Consider the following 20,199-nt stretch of genomic DNA (forward strand, 5'->3'; position numbering starts at 1 on the left):
GCTTAAGATAGCTTTGGGATTAAAATGTTAACACCAAAAAACACAAACAAACAAACAAAAACACTTTTTAAGGTAGATAGGGACAAGATGAAATTATACAATTGAATATAAATATAGATGGGAAACGGCTATGTATAGTGAATACTTATCTACTTAAAAAAAATTTCACCTGTGATCCTTTTCTTTTACTTCTTTATTTTTTCTTTGTTCTTTTTTTCTTTTTTCTGGTATCTTATCTTTCATTTCACTCCTTTATTGTGAATAGCATTTTATAGAGGTATAAATAACTGTAAATATGAAAAGAGACAAAGTATTCTCTAATTTTTTCCCTTGGTTAAATGTATTTTCTTTTTCTTTTGTATTTTCTTTTGTTGTAAATATGTATGTTTTCTAATTTGTACTTAATAAAAATTAAGGAAAAAATAAAAAATAAAACGTTAACTCCAAAAAACAATGGCACACTCAGACCTACAAGCAAACACTGGCCACAATCTAGAGAAACAGGATGGAGAAGATACTTATGCAGTGCACCTTGATTCTCTTTTGTCCCCTAAAGCCACTGTACCAAACCTCCTATCCTTCTGGCATAAAAGCAGCTTGTGGCGCCGCTAAAGGAAAAGGGGAGGAAACAGACCCCTTAGGATGCTTATAAGTGTGGGTTTGTGCTGGTGTTACAGCCTCTGGTTTAAGTTGATCAGTTGCGCTCAAATGGACAAGCATTAATAAATGTTAAGACAATTCAGATATATTATAAATTCTTCTGACTTAAGGATTTCCAATTATAACTTTAATGTGAAACTAAGTTAATGTGCTTAGCTTTCAGTGCCTATAAGCCTCGTAAGTCTTGTTTTTTATTACAATTATGCCTGTCAATGTGGGAATTAAATGTGGACAGATTGAGCAATCACTTACTAGAAAAGATAATTAGTGAAGGTGCAGAAATGGAACAAAAAGTTGTGTGATCAAGCAATCATGCAAAAGTGACAGATGCCCAAGATGCTGAATCAGGTAGCAAGCAAATGCTAAAGGCCAAGCGAATCTAAATTTCACCCTACAGTTAAAGGGGGAGAGGAAGTTCCGTGTGTGTGTGTGTGTGTGTGTAGATCACAAGCTCTGTAGCCTGCAGCAGCATCCAGGAAACTAAACTAACTTGCAAGCAGATGCAGAAAGAATTCTCAAATGTCAGACATAACAAACAAAGGCGCATTTACAGACTCACACCCAGCAGGATCTCCATTGGCTAAAACTTTAAAAGTTTTAAAGGTAACTGTTTAGCAAGCTGTGTCCTCGGAACTTTATGTAGAGGAAATAGCAAAAAATAAAATATATCCTCAAAGGTCTTCCTTAACCCCCCAAACATCCAATGAAGGTGAACTATTAACTGAACAACAAATGCTACATATTATGTCTGCTAGTTTCTTAGCTTTGTGGTCACTGATCTTTTATATGCCCCCAAGACACAAAAGGAGCAAAGCAATGGCACTAAGTATGGGTGGATGTCAATGTGGTGCTAAGTAAGGTATGGGCATGGGAAAAAATAAATGCCATGGCACACCTGCAACAGCACAACCGGACACCACCTTCTTCTTCTTTTTTTAAATAATATTTATTACTTTTAAAAGTTACAAAAAAGTAGAAGAAAAAGAGAAAAAGACAAAAAAGAGAAAAGAAAAAAAAGACAAGAAATAAGAAAGGCAAAAAAAATACAATATATTAACAATACAAACCCAACCTAAACCCATTAAACTAGACACATAAACAAAGCAAAACAAAAACGATTTAAAAACATCCCTCCTTTTCCATACTCTGTCCTTCATTCCCTTGTTTCCTCGACTTCCTCACACCTCCCTTTTTGTATCCCACTTCTAGTACTTGTTTCAGCAAATCCTTTCCATCTTTCTCTATTTTCTGTCATATTATAAATAACATATTCTTTAACCTTATTTCACATTAAGGGTAAATTACTTATATGCACCTAACCTCTTATAGCATTTCTGCTAAATCCATAAAATATCCTTCCACCATTTTTCTAACAGTCATTACTTTAACAATATTTCTAAATAAACACTTTAAATTTTCCAGTAATCTTCCACTATCTCCTCTCCCTGGCTTCGGATTCTGCCAGTCCTTTCCGTCAGTTCCATATAGTCCATCAACCTGGTGATCTTATATCCAAGGCTCTTAAATCTTTTCCAAGTCCCTTCTGCAGGTCTTCTTCATATTCTTTGATGCTCAGGAGCAAATCTCGGGAAAACTCCAGCCTAGCAATACTTTTGTTCCTTCTGGACAGTTCAGCCAAATTTCAAAAGTTAAAAATAAAGTCCATAAAGTGTTTCAGAACGTATTTCAGGATTCCTCCAATTCTAAAGGCCCCCAAAACTTCAGGCTCCTCCAAAACCAAGTCCATGTCCCAAAAGTCAGCCAATCCCTGGATAGAGGGTTCTTTCCAACTTTCCTTCTTCAATCTAAGCCGGGATCCTAACCTCAAAATTTGACTTTTGCTAGGTTCAGTCATGAAAGACCTCAATTTATAATCCTCAATTTGCTTCTGAGAAATTAAGGATCCCGCTTGTACTACTTTTGGTTTCACATCATCAGCTTTCTCCTTTTCCTCCACCATTTGTCCGACCAAGATATGTTCCTGTGCCAAATCCTGAATTGTTTCTGTATTGGTACTCACTTTTTGACTCAAATTAGTCACTTTCTGTTCCAAGTTGTCAATTTTAAAGATCGTGTCATCTGTCTTTTTATGGAGCTGTTCCAGCGAGTAGTTTATCTTGTATAATACAGTCACAATAGCTTCTCCTATCAACATTTTGAATGGTCCAAGGTCAGTCTCTGGTTCTCAGAATCTTTATCTTGCAGCTGGAGATCTCCCTGTTGCACTCCTGTAACAGTTTCACATGCTCCCTCTAGAGGGAAACAGTCTCCACTTGTATCAATTCTTTCAAGCACGACTCGAGCAAATAACAATAGTTTCAATTTTTGGTTACTTTTCCCTCCATTTTTAAACGCAGAAGAGGACAATGGAAACAGTACCTTTCTTATTTTAGCTAGCTGTCAAATCCGTTCTGTCAATGAACATTCCCCGAACGTCATCTGGCAGCCCTTTTCCAGGTTCAGAGCAGTGGCAATTTGATTTTCACTCTCTCCTGCAGGCACACTAGTTCCAAAACTTCTCCCCTCTTCTCCTGCTTCCAAGAGGGGTTATATATTTTCGTCCGGTGGAAATTTAATCCTTTATCAAAAGCTTTCAAAGACTTTAGCTTGTAGCGTCTTTGCTTCAATCTATTTACAAAAGCGGAAGGCGGACTTCCTGTTTAGAACCTTCCCGCTTCGGTGCCAAATTAAAGTATTTCAAGATCCAATTTTCCGTTCTACTCACGGGTAGTCATTTAAAATCCAATTGTCCACAGGAAAAAGTCAGCGCTCTCTGGCAACAGCAATGCGGCTTCACTCCGTGAAAGAAGCGGTCGATTCAAAGCACTGCGCCGCTCACCCCACGTCACTCCGGATCCCCAAAACAGGTTTCCCCGCGAGTAGGGGAGGCGCAAAGGGTGCCAGCCGAATCCCAAGTTCACAGGCTTCTCCCGCCTGTGATTTCTATGGGTCTCTGCCTTCACCGTGGCGGTCAGACCCTGCTTTTCACGGAGCAAGTTCCTCCCGATCGGAGGAGCTCCGCCATTGCCGGAGGCGCCAACCCGGAAGTCACAACCGGACACCTTCATCTGCCCCTGCTGCAACAAAACATGTTTCTCCTGTATTGGTCTCTACAGCCACAGCAGGCACTTTAACTCTCCAACAGTTTGACTTCACCCCTGAAGGCACACACATCCATTGTTTCCAGAGACAGATGCATGCCAACCATCCAGTGGGAAGTCCCACTGCACAAGGAGAACTCTTTCTGTGCATGAAACAACTTACTGTAGAAAATTTGGAAAATATTTATTCCATCTTTTAGGGCTTGCTCACCTATGACAGTTTGTATAATGATTGCATCCAGATGAAGCCAGACTCTTTTACCTGCTTCATTCTTTCCTTTGCACAAAGAAGTCAGGAAATGTTTAGCTAATTCTGAAGCAGGAAACTGTGGTTAATAGCTTCTGAAAAAGCAATGGTATTAATTAAGCCAATTTAAAACATGCTTTCATATCTGGGCTTTTAAGGAAACTATTGTTTCCTGTTGCAATAGAACTACAGAACTGTGATTAACTGAATCCTTCCTGGCTTGTTTTCCAGTTTGTGTAAGGGAGGAACAAGGTGACTGTATGTGAGAATCAGCTAACTGAGCCAAGATATGTTCGAAACATAGAGAATGCAACATCAAGTGTGATAAATAATGGCTTGCACACATGGATAAGCTATCATAGGCAGGCAGAACTTTTAAATTACCTCACAAAACTCAAATACAATGCATTGCCCAAGAAGTCAGTTCACACATTCAGCCACAGTCATTTGTTGAGAAATCAAGTGATATGCATGCCAAGTGTGAACAAGTCCTTAGAAGCTATTCTGTATTTCTGATTGAAGCTCCAGTTACCAGAAGCATGGATTTACCCACAGTTAAGACTGTACAGGAGACAAAAGCTACAAAGTGTAAGCCAAAGTTACTGCAAATGCAGGCTTTGGCAATTACAGGGCTTTTCTCATTTTCGGTTAATTAAGTTTTAGAAAATAAAAGGACTAAATGACCAAAGAACATCTGTTTCTATGGACCTTTATTAACCCCAATATGCAGTTCTATCTATTGGGTTTGGCAATTATGAAACCTAATAAAATTCACAGGAGAGGGGATGTTTTTCACTTCATTCAATTGCACCTCACTAAGCATATTAAAGACAAGCAAAGCATTGCAGTTGACTAGTCCATTGATTATAAAGCACAACACTCATAGGCTATATGTCAAAAGAAGAAATGTCTTATCTCACTTTAAGGAAACACACCAAAAAATTTCAGTACAGCATTTCTCAACTGATGAGACATATTCAGCCCAACAACTGTAAATGTGCCATTTCAATGCTCCCTGTGAAAGGACTGTGGCACAGCTCAGAGGCAACAGGAGCCCACAGTTCATCCAATATATGGATGAACTGAAGTGAGTCTCACAAACTCATTCCCTCTCCCTTTTTCAGTTCTTTCACAGCCACAAGGAGGAAATTGGAAGCTTCTGTTTTAACAAACAACAAATCAGTTTCCGATGACATCCAAGCACAAGGAACTGTGATTTACCGTATTTTTCGCCCCATAGGACGCACTTTTTCCCCTCCCAAAATGAAGGGGAAATGTGTGTGCGTCCTATGGGGCGAATGCAGGCTTTCGCTGAAGCCTGGAGAGCGAGAGGGGTCGGTGCGCACCGAGCCCTCTCGCTCTCCAGGCTTCGCGCAGATCTTCCTTTATTTCCCCCCCAAAAAACTAGGTGCGCCTTATGGGACAGTGCGTCCTATAGGGCAAAAAATACGGTAGTTAAACTATGGTTAGTAAGAACATTATAAACATTGTGACCGAACCTGGTCAATAGCCATAGCTACTGCTCATGATGGCTGCATGCTACCTACCTCCAGGATCAAAGGCAACATGTCTCTGCATACCATTTGTCGGGAGACACAAGTGGTAAGGGAACGGCTGCATCCATCTCCTGCTTGTGGGCTTCCCACAGATATCTGGTGAACCACCATGAGAACATGAAGCTGGAGGAGATGCCCTTGTGGCCTGATCCAGCAGGGCTTTTCGTATGTTCTTAGAATTCTCTGTGAACTCAGCTGCAGTGTTGTGCCTGCCAATATGCAGCCAAATGGTTAAGCCTCTGGCAAAGCCTCCCTTGCTATTCACATGGGATAGGCATATTTAAGAGTCCTTGCTTGTATACCAAGTTGTACACAAGAGGCAAGGGCAACAGATGCAGCAACAACACCCTCTCAGAAAGTGTAAGTATGTGGATAATACAAGTGTTACCAATATCTGCTCTCTGTAGAAGTGATTGACAAAACCTGGGAAGACTCATGAATGATTGTGCACCTGCTGTTCTACAGTGGTGGTGTCAAGAGTCCCTGCCCTCTATCATCTATTTCATCAACCATACAAATTTCTCTATCTTCATCTTATTTGCCAAAATTGTGGTGCCAAATGTCTTCTGATTTTGAATAAGATGCAGCTAGCAAAAATATCCCCAACAGCATTATTCAATGACTTCATTCACTGCACAAGGCTGAAAGCAACCAATCGGTGTGAATATGCAAATAGACCACACTCTGCCCAGCCAGCTGCCTTCACTAAGCCTCACCTGTTAGCACAATCCTAAGCATAACGATCCAACACTAACTCCCAATGAGTTCAGAGGAGCTTGCTCCTAGGAAACAAGCTGTGTCTCCTTATTCTAAGATGAAAAGAAAAGTATTATGTAATTTAGCTCTATTTTGACACCAGTCAAAATATCATTTCAATCAATATATTACATTACCTTTGTATCCCTGTTGCAGTTATGACCTTGGAAACACGTCCATATCTCCCCACAGATATGTTGCTGTAAACAAGCCACTGCTGCAAGCAAGCCACACCTAATAATTTTACTGGTACATCCGCTCATCACCACTCCAAATATTGGGGGGTCCTGTTCTCCGCCCCACTAAGGTCACTTGCAGCCATACCTTTAACATTCTTCATTACCATAATTTGCAGGGAAGCTCTCACCTCTAGCCTTTCTAAGTATCGCTTTTTATTACCCACTATTTACAGCATGGCAGGCGGCCAATAAAGCTCTCAGGGGAATTCTGCATCCTTACATAGTTTGCAAAGAATCTTCCTTTGTCTTTGAACAGCACAATTCAATGTCAAATCTCTTAAATTTTTCAACTTACAATTTATTATATCAAACCTTCTTTAGTGTGTAAACCGACATAAAAGACCCACTCAAGATTCTTTTAAAGACGTTAAGGGCACACAGCCTGATTTTAGAGTCAGTTTTGAAGATATTTCAATATGTCCTCATTGACGCAAAAGGAGCTATTACATTTGCACTTTCACTGAAGTTAATCTATGAAACGTTTGATGTGCTTCTCTCTTAGTTTCATAGGGCAAATAGTTACGCTTTGTTATATTTAACTGGAGGACTTCAGATAAACCTAAAAAAAAAAGAAATGACTTGCAGATTCTGCAGTTAGGAAGGAGAGGGAAATGGAATTAAGGCGGAAAGGCAGGAGCACACCCCTCTGAGTGTGCACACCCTGACAGCTGGGAATGGCTTTCTCACCAAAAATGTATTATCACATAGCTCAATAAAGTTCCACACTAGGCACAAAATACATGTGTGTGACTGAGCACTTTACCCAGCCTTTCAAAGTATTTCAGAAAATGCCTGATCACAATATTGCTCAAATTAAAGGCATTTTCGCTATGTGGTAGATAGGGCAGGCAAGGCACTAGTAACTAGGGACTGCCAACCTTTTTGGGCCCAGGAATATATGCACCAAGAGAGACTGTTGTGAGCACCACACACACAAACCGCAGCCAAGCACACACCACAACCCATTCCACTGGCTACAACCAAATGCTTATTTCAAGCCGACCTTCAGGGTGGGGGTGAATATGATGATGATTTATACCCCACCCATCTGGCCGGGGCTCCCCAGCTACTCTGGGTGGCTCCCAACAGAATTAAAAACACGATAAACATCAATCCTTAAAAACTTCCCTAAACAGGGCTGCCTTCAGACGTCTTCTAAAAGTCAGATGGTTGTTTATTTCCTTGACATCTGATGGGAGGGCGGTTCCACAGGGGACCACCACCACCGAGAAGGCCCTCTGCCTGGTTCCCTGCAACCTCACTTCTCGCAGTGAGGGAACCGCCAGAAGGCCTTCAGAGCTGGACCTCAGTGTCCAGGCTGAACGATGGAGGTGGAGACGCTCCTTCAGGTATACTGGGCCGAGGCTGTTTAAGGCTTTAAAGATCAGCACCAACACTTTGAATTGTGCTCGAAAATGTACCGGGAGCCAATGTGGGTCTTTCAGGACCGTTGTTATGTGGTCTCCTCGGTGAGGAGAGGGGAGAGGGGACAAAGGAACCTGGTAGGTGCCATGGAAGACCATGTGTGATGGCCACTATGTTGGCAATCCCAGTAGAAGTATTCAGCGCAAAGGACATATTTAAGCTCAAGAGTGTTGCTGTGTATCTGGGCTGTTATTAAGAGGGCTACAATTCCCAAAGCTGATACATAATAAATTATTGTCTAGTGCATGAATTTAATAAGAAGGTATGCTATCCATGTGCTGAATATTCAGCTGGAAAAGCCTACAATTAGAGCTTCATTTCATCTGTTGTAGAAATAACTTTCCATATTATTAAAGCTGCTCCTGTGCTAAGAGAAGGAAAGGCTGAAGAATTCCACAGCATTATGACCGTATTATTACAAGGCCAGTCCAGGACTCAGTGACAAGGCTGTTTACCCCTTAGCCCATTGCCAGATCTTAATTCCACACTAATTCTATACGGTCTTGAACTTGCCATAATTATGCACATCAGGCAAGAGAATAAAGACATACACATTGAACATAGTTGTGTTAAGGGCTGGAACGTGGGCCTAGGGAGAAGGTTAAGAAACAGAAAGCCCAGGGCGCAGGGTAGCTGAAGGAGAGGGGGCAGAGCAGGACCAGAGTGGAGACAGGTAGAATGTCCAGAGCCCCTGGGTGGGAAAATGTGCCAAAGAGGAGGGACCAGGTAGGAAGAAAACCCGTTATTTCCATTTGTTTGCTGTGTTTGCATATAAAGTGGGGAGGTGTAGGGTGTAACAGCAACCCCCAACCCCAAATTTGTTGTTCCAGGCACTTTTCTCCATTCTTGACTAACTTCTCCCCATATTTGTGCTATGACTTTCAGTTCCATTAAGTGCCAATATTCACTGAATTATCTAACTCCAGGTGAGAATCTAAGTTGGGCAACACCCTAAATAATGCTTTAAGGCCTATTCCAGCAAAGTAAAGACCTAGAGGGTGAGTTGATATAGTGGTGTTTTGTTTTGTTTTGAATAAGCTTACTGTTGTAGAATTGACTCCAGTACTATTTTAACACACCCTGGTATCTAAACTGCAATGAAGAGTAGCTGAAAATATTCTAAATAATAATAATAATTAATAAAAACATGTAATCAGATGGCTCTGTCACGTCTAACCTAGCCCCAATTTTCACTCAAGACACTAATAATAACAACAAAAGGCAGTTTTCTAGAAACCTTACTTGTTTCCAATTATTGGCTCTCCAGAAGCGCTCAGTGCCGAGTAGTCCATGCCATAAAAATTCAGACCCAGAAGAATTTTACTTCTCCACTTGGCTTCTGGATCCAGCATTTGAACACACGCCCGCATCCAAGGTAGAGGGGAATTAGGGCCAGGCCTGGAGATCAGCAGCAAAGAAATAAAATATGATGTCAAGGGACAGCTTTCAAAAAGAAGCAAAAGCATCTTAAACCAAACCTTTGCTCTAAGGAGATCATAATCCCCAAAACAAACTGTATTGCTTGCTAGGAGAAAGGAACATAGAAGTTGTCTTATAGTGAGTCAGGCCCATTGGTCCATCAAGCTCAGTACTGCCTACACTGACTGGTAGCAACTATTCAGACTAGAGACATTTGCAGACCCACCGAGAGATGTCAGGGATTGGTCATGGGTATTTCCTTGGATACTGAATGGATATTTCTAACACTCCCGTCTTGGAGAGACAAACTGTAAGGTAAAGGTAAAGGTACCCCTGACCGTTAGGTCCAGTCATGGACGACTCTGGGGTTGCACACTCATCTCACTCTATAGGCCAAGGGAGCTGGCGTTTGTCCGCAGACAGCTTCCGGGTCATGTGGCCAGCATGACTAAGCCACTTCTGGCGAACCAGAGCAGCTCATGGAAACACTGTTTACCTTCCCACCGGAGCGGTACCTATTTATCTACTTGCACTTTGACGTGCTTTCAAACTGCTAGGTGGGCAGGAGCTGGAACAGAACAATGGGGGCTTATCCCATCGCGGGGATTCGAACCGCCAACCTTCAGATCAGCAGCAAGCAATTACATACTATTTCAGAAAGCATTACTTAATTAACTTTTACACTTGTTTCCATTGCTGTTATTTCATGTCTGATTACATTTTATATGGTTTTCTTATATTGTTTTTATCTTGTAAGCCACCTTGATTGGGCATTTTGCCTAGGAAAGTAGGATATGGATGTTAGCATAAACAAGTATATAGAACCACTCAGAAGCAATGTTTATAAAAGAACCCAGAAAATTATACAGTCTTGTATCTCTAAAAAGGCATGCTGTATTTCTGTACATACCAGCAACCTTGTACCTGGCATTGCTCAGGTAAAGGGACCCCTGACCATTAGGTCTAGTCATGGCCGACTCTGGGGTTGCGGTGCTCATCTCGCTTTATTAGCTGAGGGAGCCGGCGTACAGCTTCCGGGTCATGTGGCCAGCATGACTAAGCCGCTTCTGGCGAACCAGAGCAGCAAACGGAAACGCCGTTTACCATCCCGCCGGAGCAGTACCTATTTATCTACTTGCACTTTGATGTGCTTTCGAACTGCTAGGTTGGCAGGAACAGGGACCGAGGAACGGGAGCTCACCCCGTATTGGGATTCGAACCGCCAACCTTCTGATCAGCAAGTCCTAGGCTCTGTGGTTTAACCCACAGCGCCACCCGCATCCCTCAGGAAGTATAAGAACCTCCCAAAATTAGTGCCCTTTTGAAATCATTAGTTAAAATCAGTGCAGTTTTGAAAGGGTCAGTCTGTCATTTCAATTAAAAATTGCATTTAATTGTATCTGAACATAGACAAAAAACTTGAACCCAGGCACCATCACGCAAAATTTTGTTACAGTATCTCAACATGAGTCCAAATGCACAGCAAACAGCTTTCTAAAATATATAGATGTACACAAAAGTAGGTCCAGCATTCTTCACACATACAGTTTTTCTATGTTCCAAACATGTCATTTTATATTTGTATTTTCAAGTACGCTTCAACCAATTCAAGTAAAGTGTTGCTGTTGTTTTTTTAAGAAAGGATCCTTGCATCCTTGACAGTTTGCCTTCTGTTGTAACATTCTCCTTGCCTCTTTTCAATATGCCTATCATTGGCGGAAGGCATCTGAAATTTTAAAAGTCCTAAAGGAAAAAAGCAGTACATTCTATGTAATATGGAATTCTGTTTGTACATTTCTTGGACAAGCCACTGGATGATTTCCCTTATCTTGTGTGCGCACTTCAAACTGACAGTCGAGATAACTAGATACAAATCCTTAAGACACCATTTGATAAAGTGGGAAGAAAATATAAGGGTGTATAGAGAGCAACTGTCAGAACTGTTTCAAAGCAAAGAGGGAGAAAACGTAAAATGCAAGATTCCTTTTTTAGTTCTTCATCCTCAGAAGCCATATTGGACAGGGATTTTAGAGGCTTATTTGCCAATCCAAGAACAGATATAAGAAAAGCTAATACAGGCAAGTCAAAAAAAAATGGTAGCCAATGGATGATATACACCTAACCAGGCATTGCCAAACTTGGCCCCCCAGCTGTTTTGGGACTACAACTCCCATCATTCCTAGCTAACAGAACCAGTGGTCAGGGATGATGGGAATTGTAGTCCCAAAACAGCTTGAGGGCCAAGTTTGGCAATGCCTGAACCATACTCATACTAGACTAACTGAAATTAATGGACAAGATACCTGTCCATTGATTTCAATGGGTCTCCTCTTGAGTAAGGCCAATGGTAGGTAATGTCCAATATATTTACTATGCAATCTCAAATGAAATGCTGAGGTGGGGAGAAATATACCATAAAGAAAGATAATAATGAAGTAAAAAAATAAATAAAGCCTAGAATCTGCCCACTCCTCTTCTAAATAATAATAATAATAATAATAATAATAATAATAATAATAATTTATTATTTATACCCCGCCCATCTGGCTGGGCCTCCCCAGCCACTCTGGGCGGCTTCCATAAAAACCAAAAATACAGTAAAATATCACACGTTAAAAACTTCCCTGAACAGGGCTGCCTTAAGATGTCTTCTGAATGTCAGGTAGTTGTTTATCGCTTTGACATCTGCTGGAAGGGCGTTCCACAGGGCGGGCGCCACTACCGAGAAGGCCTTCTGCCTGGTTCCCTGTAGCTTTGCTTCTCGCAATGAGGGAACCGCCAGAAGGCCCTCGGCGCTGGACCTCAGCGTCCGGGCAGAATGATGGGGGTGGAGACGCTCCTTCAGGTATACTGGACCGAGGCCGTTTAGGGCTTTAAAGGGTACTGATTAATTAGTGAGCTCCAGGTATGTTTCCTGATGTCACTACTACATCCCTAAAAGCCAGTTCAGTGTACTATTGTTTTCCACTGTCATTGCCTTACCGTTGAGGCGCTGAATAATCATATGTCATGAGGCTGAAGCTGTCCACTATTGGGGCTAGCTGATCAAATTCTTTCTTTGTGAAACTTCCCAGCTGGTTGGTTCTTAAAGAAAGAGAGAGAGAGAGAGAGAGAGAGAGAGAGAGAGAGAGAGAGGTTTATTTATATAAGGTCATCAGCATGCCTGGTGCTTTACAGAGTACAAGAGGACCAGTCCCTGCCCTGAGGAGCATACAGTCTTTACATTTGACACAGGGGAATCAACAGGGTAAACTGGGAACAAAGATGCAGTAGTTTCTGTTGCATAAGAACATAGTGAGAGACTGGGTTGGATCAAACCAAAGGCTCATCTAGTCCAGCATTCTGTTCTCACACTGCCCACCAGATGCCTATGGGAAGTCCACAAGCATGGGAAGTCAAATAGTATTGTCCCTCATTTATGGGCTCAGTAACAGTACAACATGGTAACTAGCAGGTTGCCAAACGTTTCACAGAAAATATGGGCTTTGAGGAGGAATTTGAAGGAAGTTTATCTCCCCCCATTTGTTCTTCACATGGGCTTTGAGGAACTCTGGAAATGGCTTTGCCCCTGGCCTACAGAACCCCCCCCCCCAATCCACTTAGGCCTAGACCCAACTGAAATTAACTGGGACATCTGTAACTCTTCTTTGGATATGAACCAAGCTTCTAAATGTCTTGGCCAGGAAGGGTTAGAGTATTTTATGGGGAAACCAGGAACTAGAGATAATGTGCTCAAGTTCCAGAGCAACATATATTACTGGGCTTCTTGTCTGAAAATCCTGACCTTGAATGGAAGGGGAAGTAGAAGAAAGAAGATCAGAGGACTTTGCTTCTGCACTTGGAAGTACTCTACATCCTAGTTCTAAATATTTGCACCCCTGTGATGGAATCACAATTCCCTTGCAGTAGTTAAAATACAGTGGTACCTCGGGTTACATACGCTTCAGGTTACATACGCTGCAGGTTACAGACTCTGCTAACCCAGAAATATTACCTCAGGTTAAGAACTTTGCTTCAGGATAAGAACAGAAATCGTGCAGCAGCGGCACGGCGGCAGCAGGAGGCCCCATAACTAAAGTGGTGCTTCAGGTTAAGAACAGTTTGAGGTTAAGAACGGACCTCTGGAACGAATTAAGTACTTAACCCGAGGTACCACTGTATCATGCTAGTACCATTGAAGTAGCCTCAGCTACAGCACTTTGTTGGAGATTGAAGCCTTAAAATGAGGGCACTGGTTAATGTTTTGTTTACCTCTGGACTAAGTTTACATTTAAATGGAAATGAATCCCAACCTTCCCCAAAGGCTCAGGATGAATCAACATTTTGAGACGTCAGAATATGATAATGTAATAAATAATACACTCTTCCAAACATCACAGTGCTAAAGGCACAAACCATAATGCTGAAACCCCAAACCCTCAATGCAAAGCATGGGAAATCTGTCAAGTGCCAGTAAAAACCCACACTGATGTGGTCCAATCAGACACTTGCATTCTGCCTTCCCCACCCAGGCCAACATAACCCATAAGACTTGTACTTTTGCCACTGCCACTTTTTTGGCTTGCTCCCGATAAACTGTGTCGCACTGCAGCCTCAAGATGGAACTAGATGTAATGCTACTCACACAAGTATTTATTTATTTATTTGGTTCCAGTAATGAAATGCCTCCCATAAAATATCTTGAAGAGGTTTCACAGCGAAGACAAAAAATAATAATCATCAAAACAATTCCATATGTACGCAAACAAATTCAAATCCAATGCAGAAACAGGGTAGGATAAAAGGTTTGTTGAAAGAAAAAATGTATTTGCTAGGTGCCAAAAAGACAACAGAAGCAATGCCTGTCAAATCTGTAATGGGAGGGAATTCCAAAGCGGAGGCGCCACAGTGCTAAAAGTCCAATTCTTTACATTTGTGCAGATGGTATCTGCAGGAGACTTCTTCGGCTGATTGCAGTGATGGATATAAGGGTTGAGATAATATTTTAGATATCCCTTAGCTCAGCAGCAAATTGGCAGCCAGTGTAACTACAGTCACAGCAGTGTGAATGGCATTTTCACCACAGAGAAAATAGCAGGCAGGGGCCACTCCATGCTTCCTGTTTGCACTGGGAGTGAAGTTTCCATTTATGTTAAAAGAAGTTTTCTTTCCAATGCAAACAGCAGGTGGGGAGGGGGAGGAATAAGAGCCACATTGGAATGCCAGCCCTGGGCAAAAATTCAAAGCCTCTTTACCCAACCCCAGCCAGGGGTTTACTTATTAGAGACCCATTCATGAAATTGCTAATTGTGTGAATGGTATTGTGCCCAGTTCGGTCTCTAGGCAAACATGCACACAAACACACCGAGTAGAAATGCAACACTGTTACGCGTTACCTGGTACAGCCTTGCTGCTGCACAGACAGGTGCAAGGCTTCACTGCCAGACTGTTTATTCCAAGCCAGGCCCTTCTACACCTCCACTATAAGTAGACACAAAAGTCTGCCACTTATGCTTCAGTGTGTGGCTGTATTCCAGAAAAAGCCAGTGGAGACAGGGAGGGCAAGAAATGAACTTGTGGATGCTTACAGGGAAGGCACTGAAGAGCCTGTCCTGGTTAAATGGCTTGACTATGTGGGGCATCCAAGATTTCACCCTTAGTCTCTATGGAAAGCATGACTAAAAGGGAACCACTTTTAGGACAACCTGTTTAAGCATAAAAGGTAAAGGGACCCCTGACCATTAGGTCCAGTCGTGACTGACTCTGGGGTTGCGGTGCTCATCTCGCTTTACTGGCCAAGGGAGCCGGCATACAGCTTCCGGTTCATGTGGCCAGCACGGAAACTCTGTTTACCTTCCTGCCAGAGCGGTACCTATTTATCTACTTGCACTTTGACGTGCTTTTGAACTGCTAGGTTGGCAGGAGCTGGGACCGAGCAACGGGAGCTCACCACGTCGCGGGGATTCGAACCGCCAACCTTCTGATCGGCAAGTCCTAGGCTCTGTGGTTTAACCCACAGCACCACCCGCGTCAAAAAAAGTTCTGTTAATTTCAGTGAAACCCGCTTTTAAAGTATCTACACTGTCAGTATATTTCTAATACACAAAAATGCTATGTTCCTTGAAACTGAGCTTCTTTAAAAAAATGAAATTATCCAAGTGCATTCACAATACATTCAGAACACAATAGAAGCTAACAGACCAGAGCAGAAGCAAAGCATCAGTTTTTTACTGAATATAGAAACAGTCAGAAACTGACATTAAATTAATAGAAAACAAGCACATTACCAGCCTTCTGTTTACATACACACATTTGAATTTTTTGCCTTGTTCAATTAAAGGGTTCCAACACAGAAACCTCAGGCCTAAGCTGCTATTAAAATAAAATCTAACCCTTTGGAATCATTTAATTCTTACACAATTCTTCTTCACAGCCAGTCTCCAGAGGTGTTAATTTAGTCATGAAGCATCATTTTTAAAAAGCGAACCAGAACAAGTGATTAACAGCGGCATTTCTAAGCACACTTTCCTCAGTGGAAGCACCACCACTGAAAACAATGAGAATGTATCCTGAATAAACATGCATAGAATTACATGGCACATCTATCATTATTCTTGCGTAACTGGGCATATGAGATAGGAGACAGGCAGATTACAACTGCTACAACCAGCAACTGCTTACAGAATGTCAAAATTGGATTATTAATGATAATATTTAATTACAGACGGATGGCACCTTTCCCTACTAATTGTAAAGGGTAATATAGGAAGCCCCATGCACATACATCTGTACCCACATAGGCCCCCCTCAGAATGAAGCCAAACACATAGTAGCAGGGGTGCATGTTTGGGAGATGCAGATGTGCTTAGGGGCAGGGCCAACAGTATGAATTCTCACTACCCCCCTTATGCATTCAGTACCCATTGGTACCATATGCCTGAATAAGTCTAGTCAGTCTCCTCCTTCTGTGCAATCTGCAGACTGGATCTTAGTTTACTTTTAGGTCAGCTGCTTCTAACAGGTATCTGAAGTCAAATGTTAAATAGTGAAAACCACAGAAGAGGATCATTACAAGATAACCAGTCAACCAACAAAAACCATGGTTGTGGAGCTAAAGATTTCTTAAACATTATCAAGTACTTTTCTTCTGTATAAATATTTTTAAATGGTACAAGAAAGGTATCTGAACATGGAGATTGCAATCCATGATAGTAATTCTGGGTACATACCTATATGGTGCCTAAATGCTTTAACCCATGGAGCAAACAACAGCAGTTGGGAAAGGAGAATTTGGGGAAACAGCAGGCATGGAATAGTTAACTACCTCTTCCCACAGCACAACCTTGATCCAATCTTCAGCCTCTCAGCTGGCATTCTGATCTTTAAACATACATGTCCCATGGCACATCTACTTTGGCAATAATAGGCAATACTTTGACTAATAGTAGGGAAGCTACAATATAAGCACTTGGAGCAGGATTCAACTTACCCATTCTGCTAGCGGAAGCCAGTGTAAGGACTCCTGCTAGCACAATGGAGCTTCCCACACCCATTGGGTTGGGAGAACCCCCAAAACAACTCATGGGGGGGGGGGGAGAAAAGGGTGACCATTCCATTGGGCAAGCAGAAAGATCATCGTTAATATTCCAATTGTGACATTCAAAAGATTGTGCTGACGGATCAGTCTCGTAAGTGCTACACTGAACAATCTTTAATTACAGAAGTTGCAGTAAGAAAGAAGAAGCACTTTTGAATGAAAAGTTGGGAACGAGAATACAAGTCACTTTAAAACTAAGTGTTCCCATTTCATGGGGCCATAAACTGCACTATGATGTAGTAATCAGCCCCGAAATAAATTCAGAGAAACAGATATCTTAGCCAGTGATAGGAAAAACAATTGAGACTCCCGCTGCACCTTAAAAGCAAACAAATTTTAGGGCAGGTATATTTTTAATAGTTACAAAAGAGGCTCCAAAGCCTAGCCTCAAAATATAAATTAGTTAAATGAGAAAGGTTTGAGGGGCTGGGGAACCAGAACATTCAACCAGCTGAGGCACTGCATTAGAAGCTAAAAACCACTTATCTGCTTAAAGGGTAACACAAATGCAATTTTGCACTGTCATCTCATTGGGCTGAAAGGGTATGTGCAACGATGCTGAACTAAAAATATGTCTGAGTGACATTTTTCAGTCAGGTCAGCAAGCCCAGAATATAAAGAACACAGTGGCAACAAAGGCAATTTGCCTCTGACAAGAGTTTAACGTGCGAGTGACTACTTTCTTTTGATGTACGCTGCAGCCACCTCATGTTCCAAGAACCAATAATTTAGTTGTCATATTAAGGAGCAGCACTTTCCCAACAGGAGTTCAAACATAAATTAAAAGCAGTCACCCCTTCCGGGACTTACTTGCACCCATCAGTCTTCATAGCAGTTATCTGGCATTTGCTGCACATTTAAATGGCAAGCACTGTACGAATGCGTAAAATGAAGGGCATCTGTTATGTTACAACAATCTAAGTGCCTAAAGGCAAAACAATTTCTTCCCCAAAACATGGCAATATGCATTTGCAATGAATATATTGTTATCATTTCAGAGCGGGGGCAGGAGAGGAATATAGCTTCCTTTTATCATGCACTGCATTTTATTGTGCATTATATCACTTTACATAGGTTAGAGGAGCATAGCATTTAATGAAGCTGAGATGCATCTTTGTTAAGCCAAGGAAAATATTTTAATAAGCAACTTGTAACCTAAGTAACTCTTCCCCACCTACTTTATTATTGATTACACTAATTACTTGCAGCACACACATAAGGATCCCAGATAACTTGTTTTTCCTCTCGGTTGAAGAGAAAAAATATTTTCAATAAAGCTCATCAGATGAATCACATGAATAATGAGCTTTTATTTTAGCTCTCTGAACATTATTTAGTTGAGGCCAATACTGCCTCTAGGTGCAAAGCAAATGACATACTCCAACTTAATATTCCCTTAAGTCAAGCATAGGAAACCTCTGGCTCTCCAAATGTTTTGATGTACTACAAATCCCATCATTGCTTGCTACTGAACATGCTGGCTGGGGCTGATGGGAGTTAGAGTCAAACAACATCTGGTAGGCCACAGGTTCCCCATCCTGGATTATGTGATTAGGATTGGCATGCTGTATTTTATTAATTACATAATTGAGAGTCCCATGGACTGCAAGAAGATCAAACCTATCCATTCTGAAGGAAATCAGCCCTGAGAGCTCACTGGAAGGACAGATCCTGAAGCTGAGGCTCCAATATTTTGGCCACCTCATGAGAAGAGAAGACTCCCTGGAAAAGACCCTGATGTTGGGAAAGATTGAGGGCATAAGGAGAAGGGGAGGACAGAGGACGAGATGGTTGGACAGTGTTCTCGAAGGTACCAACATGAGTTTGACCAAACTGCGGGAGGCAGTGGAAGATAGGAGTGCCTGGTGTGCTCTGGTTCATGGGGTCACAAAGAGTAGGACATGACTAAACGACTAAACAACAACAACATAGCACCTTGGAGACATTTGGGTGTAAGGGGAGTTTAAAAAATGTCAATACCTACATCGGCATGTGGTCTTCATGGCCAGTCTTCAGGCCAGCAGCAACAGCATAAGGACACAGTGACCACCAGTCTCTCACTTATTCAGGCAGACAGAATTAGCATGTGGTCACAATGGCCAGTGTTCAGATCAGCAGCATCACCAAGGTCACAATTGTCAGTCTTTCTCCATCAGGCATAAAGATACATTGGCCAGTCTCCCTGCGAAAACCTGAATTGTCCTTTATCTGAATATAAGAGTGCCAAAGCTCTCACACCTAGTTCAGATCGCCTCAGTTCTTGCACCACTGGCACCCACTCTGCGCGCTTTATGTGAAGTAGCTGCCAAATGCCTAGCCAGATAGCTTAAGGACTGCTGCAAACCACCTTTGGATATGTACTGGGCTACCAAAAAAAAAAGTTATGCATACAGTGGATCACTCCAAGCTGCAGCTGGCATGCAAATAAATTGGAATTTGCCATCACACCATTGGAGAGCCATCTGTATCAATCCTAAATTGTAGTGCCCTAATGAGATGGAACTTACTTAGGGAGCAGATTTGTAGAAACTGCCCATGTAGATACACCCGGTTAATGTGTCTCTCAGCTCTCCACAAATGCCACTGCAATTAAAAGACGAGATGCTAACAAAATCTAAAGCAGGGGTTGTCAGTGCCATGCCTGTGAGTGCACATGCACCCACAAAGGCCTTCCATGGAGCCACAGGTTCCCCTCCCCTTACCCTACCGAAATTAGGCTTGTAGCCAATATAACCAGTATGGTATGTGCTTGGCTGCAGTCGGTATGGTGCGCACAACCGTTTTTCTGGTTTGCAAATGTGTCAGGGGCCCAAAAAGTTTGGTGACCCCAGGTCTAAAGTGCAACCCAGCAGTCCTGGCATGGAACCCTGTGGGAAGCGGGTCAGGAACTGAGGAAAGGGAAGGATGTGAAGGCAGATGGGCCCTCCCCCTACCAACCAAGACACAGGTGGACTGAATGCCCCTTAGCACAGGACACTCAGTAAACTATGTTGAATTGAGGGAGTACCTGCTTTTCCTACTTACCCCATCATTTCCAGCTGATTTGGGAACAGCTGCTGATCTGTTTTGATATGGTTTTAGGAGGGCTTTTAGGTATCCAGTTCAGTTTCCTTTTCTAATGCCAGTGTTAGCCCAGGGATTGAAGTTAACAATTCCTTGTGGGAACAGTATATTGCAAGTTCTTGAAGAAATGGGAGTGCCTGATCACCTCATCTGCCTC

At 42.1% G+C, this 20,199-nt stretch overlaps 1 protein-coding gene across 12 annotated transcripts in view; it reads right to left on the reverse strand.

The window, feature by feature from the left end:
* The window catches only part of CHID1 (chitinase domain containing 1), a 98,430-nt gene that overhangs the window by 42,578 nt on the left and 35,653 nt on the right, over positions 1–20,199 (reverse strand). For 10 of the 12 annotated variants that reach the window (XM_083587532.1, XM_083587528.1, XM_083587536.1 and 7 more), the window contains 2 exons: positions 12,386–12,487; positions 9,227–9,382 (listed from right to left, as the gene is read on the reverse strand). In XM_083587532.1, the coding sequence (XP_083443658.1) occupies positions 9,227–9,382; positions 12,386–12,487 (258 nt within the window). Of the gene's footprint in view, positions 1–6,280; positions 6,374–9,226; positions 9,383–12,385; positions 12,488–20,199 lie in introns of all 12 variants that reach the window. The other 2 variants (XR_014541904.1, XR_014541905.1) reach the window with 1 other exon arrangement.

This window comes from Podarcis filfolensis (assembly GCF_964270895.1).
Source record: "Podarcis filfolensis genome assembly, chromosome: 1".
Lineage (NCBI taxonomy): Eukaryota > Metazoa > Chordata > Lepidosauria > Squamata > Lacertidae > Podarcis > Podarcis filfolensis.